The 3,402-nt window shown below is 39.2% G+C and overlaps 1 protein-coding gene across 1 annotated transcript; it reads right to left on the bottom strand.

The window, feature by feature from the left end:
• Positions 1-462: 462 nt before the first annotated feature.
• Positions 463-2,696, bottom strand: LOC132042784 (uncharacterized). Its single transcript, XM_059433300.1, has 4 exons — positions 2,439-2,696; positions 2,241-2,339; positions 1,258-1,874; positions 463-958 (listed from the first exon to the last, which is right to left on the bottom strand). The coding sequence occupies exons 1-4, from the start codon at positions 2,694-2,696 to the stop codon at positions 463-465; spliced, it is 1,470 nt and encodes a 489-aa protein (XP_059289283.1).
• Between the last annotated feature and the right edge of the window lie 706 nt (positions 2,697-3,402).

Raw genomic sequence — 3,402 nt, forward strand, 5'->3', positions numbered from 1 at the left:
ACCGTATGTTTCGTCCAGTGAGGTGTGCCAGTCTGGGTTGAACCTACGGCTGGACATACTGATGCAGTGTTTTATACGGCCAAGTATGTTTGGCCGTATAATGTCCGGTCATTCTCAACTTGTTCTCGTCGACTCGTTTGATCTCCAATCCTTATGGAACCTTCGGCACTTGTCTAACACCTCAATACCAATCTAAGGGACGTTATAACTCTTCTCCAAAATATCTTTAAGTCACCATTAACTCGTTACTCATAAATTCTTTTCGATATTTATCGTAAGCCTTGCCTTCTCTTGGCAATCTTTCTCGTCTAACATCGAATGTCTTTGAAATCTTAATTAAGGTCATCAAATGCTATTTCTTACTTATCGAAACACCATATACTTCATACTCATCGCTAGTCTATTCACTGTGCATCAACGGAATTTTTTTTTTCCGAGGTGTAACACCTGTGTACCTCCCTTTCATTGGACATACTGAGGATATTGCTTCTTGCAGTATTTGTTCCATAGGTAATTGGCCCATAGTAAGTTTGTGGTTCTAAAATTCCACCATAATTTAGCACATAATGCCTTTGACACATCAAAAAAGGATCTGAAGCCCAAACCACCCTCCTCCTTAGGAAAACATATATTAAGCCATGCAGACCAATGCCTAGATTTGACATCTTCCCTATTACTCCAGAAAAATTTGGCAAAAATCTGGTGTATTTCCTTGATAACACATTTTGGAGGTTTCACTGCAAATAATAGATATATAGGGATACTTTGAAGTACACTTGATATCAGCACAGCCTTTCCTCCAGGTGATAGCAACCTCCCTTTCCAAGCTTGCAGTTTATCCTTCACTTTTTTAATAAGTTCAGAATAATCTGTTTTCCTTTTCCTAGCATGAGAAATTGGGCATCCTAAGTACACAAAAAGAAATGAGCCTCTTGAAATCCTGTAGTTACTGCCACCCCTTGTACAATATTCTGTGAAACTTTAGCAAATATGTAAAAGGAACTTTTTCTTTTGTTAATCAGCTGACCAAACATCTTCTCATAATCCTGTAACACCTTCATGATCATGTTTAATGAATCATGGTCTACTGAGGCAAAGATTATGGTGTCATCTGCATATGCCAAGTGGTTAAGATTGGCACTTCATTTTGGCATCCCATAACCTTTAAATTTAGAGATTTCAAACAATGAATTCAAGGCTCTTGTCAGAACCTCTGCTGATAAAATGAACAAAGCAGGTGACAGAGGTTCACCCTACTTGACACCCCTAGTTGAGTGAAAGAAGCCATGAGGTTGACCATTAACTAGCACTGAGTACCAGTTATTAGCCAACAATCTCCATACTAAGTCCACACTCCTTTCTGCAAACCCCATCTTCCTGAGTACCTTAGTTAAAAATAACCATGATACTCTATCATAGGCCTTAGTCATATCAAGTTTCAAAACTACATTTGCAGGTTTTCCTCTCAATCTGATGTCAGACACAATTTCATGTAACACTCTAGAGATTATCTTGTTTATGAAGTTGCTAAGACTTATTGGCCTCATATCAGAAAATGTCTCAACTTTATTCTTCTTAGGCAACAATACAAGGTTTGTGTGTGTTATAGACTTAGGAAGAGTATGACCCTCAAAGTAAGCCTTCACCACCTTATGCACATCAACACCAACTATATCCCAATATGACTGGTAAAACAAACCTGATAAACCATCAGGGCCACTTGCACTATCCCCAGCTAGTTTAAATACTGCTTGCTTGACTTCTTCAAGACTTGGACTACTGCAAAATACAACATTATCCTCCTCTGTCACCAGTTCTTGAATATGGCCCAATATTGAAAACTTCTCCTGCTGAGGCTCTTGAGTGAATTGCTTCTAATAAAAGGAAATTGCCTCATTTGCTAGATTGCTAGTCCCTTCAATCCAAGTGCCATCAGAGTTTTGTATTCTTTTGATCTGAGTTCTCTTCCTTCTTCCCTTCACTATATTATGGAAGAATCTTGTATTTCTATCTACTTCTGTAAAACAGTCAAAACCAGATTTTTGTCTCTAAAATTCCTCCTCATAATGCATATATTTCTTCAGTTCCGCTTGTGCTCTTTGAAGGATCATTCTATTACCTTCTGTAGGGAATTCCTCAAATAATTCTTCTTTGATTCTAACTATCTCCTCTCTAATGCTCAGCTATTTGAAAATGTCCCCAAAAGTATGCTTACTCCACTGGGATAAAGCAGATTTCACACTTTTCAATTTCTGCTTAAAAGCCAGGAAAACATCAGTTGAATCACCTTGCCAATGTTGCCTAACTACATCAGGAAAATCTGCATGCTCAGTCCAAAACTTCAACAATTTGAAAGTCTTAATTAAAGTCTGAGTTTGATCAGTGCAAGATAATTATAAAGGTGCATGATCAGACCCAGTCCTTGACAGGTGATCTACTTCAATTTGACCAAACCAGGATTGAAGCAGATCATTAACAAGCATCCTATCCAACCTTTTGAAAATGCATTCTCCATTTGTTCTACCATTCCACCATGTAAAAGGGCTGCCTTTGAAGTTAACCTCAGACAACTTACAGGAATTGACACAACAAACAAAATCTTCATATTCCTGAGGGAAATTAGGCAAGCCTCCAATCTTCTCTTCTTTATTATGAATTACATTAAAGTCACCACCTATTAGCCATGGCATTGACATAGTGGCTGATAAATTACACAAACAGTCCCATAAATTCACTCTTTCCACTTCATCACACTTCACTCTTCAAGACAAGACTTGTCCACTTTGAAAATCATTATTTCGGGCACCGTGGTGAAGATTGGGGCTAAGGTGATCAATATCCACCACCACTTGGATGACCATCCAGCGGAGGCCACGTGTAACGATCTGCTAGGTCATTATGGATTATTTTTACCATTTTATCCCAACTCGTACCCTTCGAGACTAAGAATGAGCCTAATGAAAGCTCAAAGAGTTAGAAGTCTAAAAATTGAGACCTTAATTTATCCTTGTGTGTATGTTGTGCATTGTTTAAAAACTTGTTCCATTTCCGTTGGGGGTGACTTAGTAAATTTGACCTCCGTTGGGAATTTTGAGGCTGCAGCTGAGTCAGTAGCATGTTTTTACACCGATGTGCATATCTGGTTTGTGTCGGTAGGCCTCAAATTGATGTTGGAATTTAGGATGAAAAACCAGAGCTCACTGGTCGGATGCGACCGCTGCAGCGGGTGTAAGACCGTTGCAGCAAGTCCGCCGCCGCGGGTCGCCAGTTGCCTCCATGGGGTTTCAGGTTTCATGAGGTTTGTCATAGCAGTAGGATATCCACTGTAGCGGTCAATCAATGGGAGGCAGAAACTGACTTTTATATTGTAAATTTTGAAGCCATTCCCCCACATAACACCAA

This window comes from Lycium ferocissimum, unplaced genomic scaffold (assembly GCF_029784015.1).
Source record: "Lycium ferocissimum isolate CSIRO_LF1 unplaced genomic scaffold, AGI_CSIRO_Lferr_CH_V1 ctg17885, whole genome shotgun sequence".
NCBI lineage: Eukaryota > Viridiplantae > Streptophyta > Magnoliopsida > Solanales > Solanaceae > Lycium > Lycium ferocissimum.

What these genes read in the sequence shown, in the direction of transcription:
- LOC132042784 (XM_059433300.1), bottom strand. Translation starts at nt 2,696, where the DNA reads ATGTCAATGCCATGGCTAATAGGTGGTGACTTTAATGTAATTCATAAT. An exon ending in CCTGGTTTGGTCAAATTGAA is followed by an intron (nt 2,340 to 2,438) that starts GTAGATCACCTG and finishes AAATTGTTGAAG; the next exon opens with TTTTGGACTGAGCATGCAGA. An exon ending in CACTCAACTAGGGGTGTCAA is followed by an intron (nt 959 to 1,257) that starts GTAGGGTGAACC and finishes ATATTGTACAAG; the next exon opens with GGGTGGCAGTAACTACAGGA.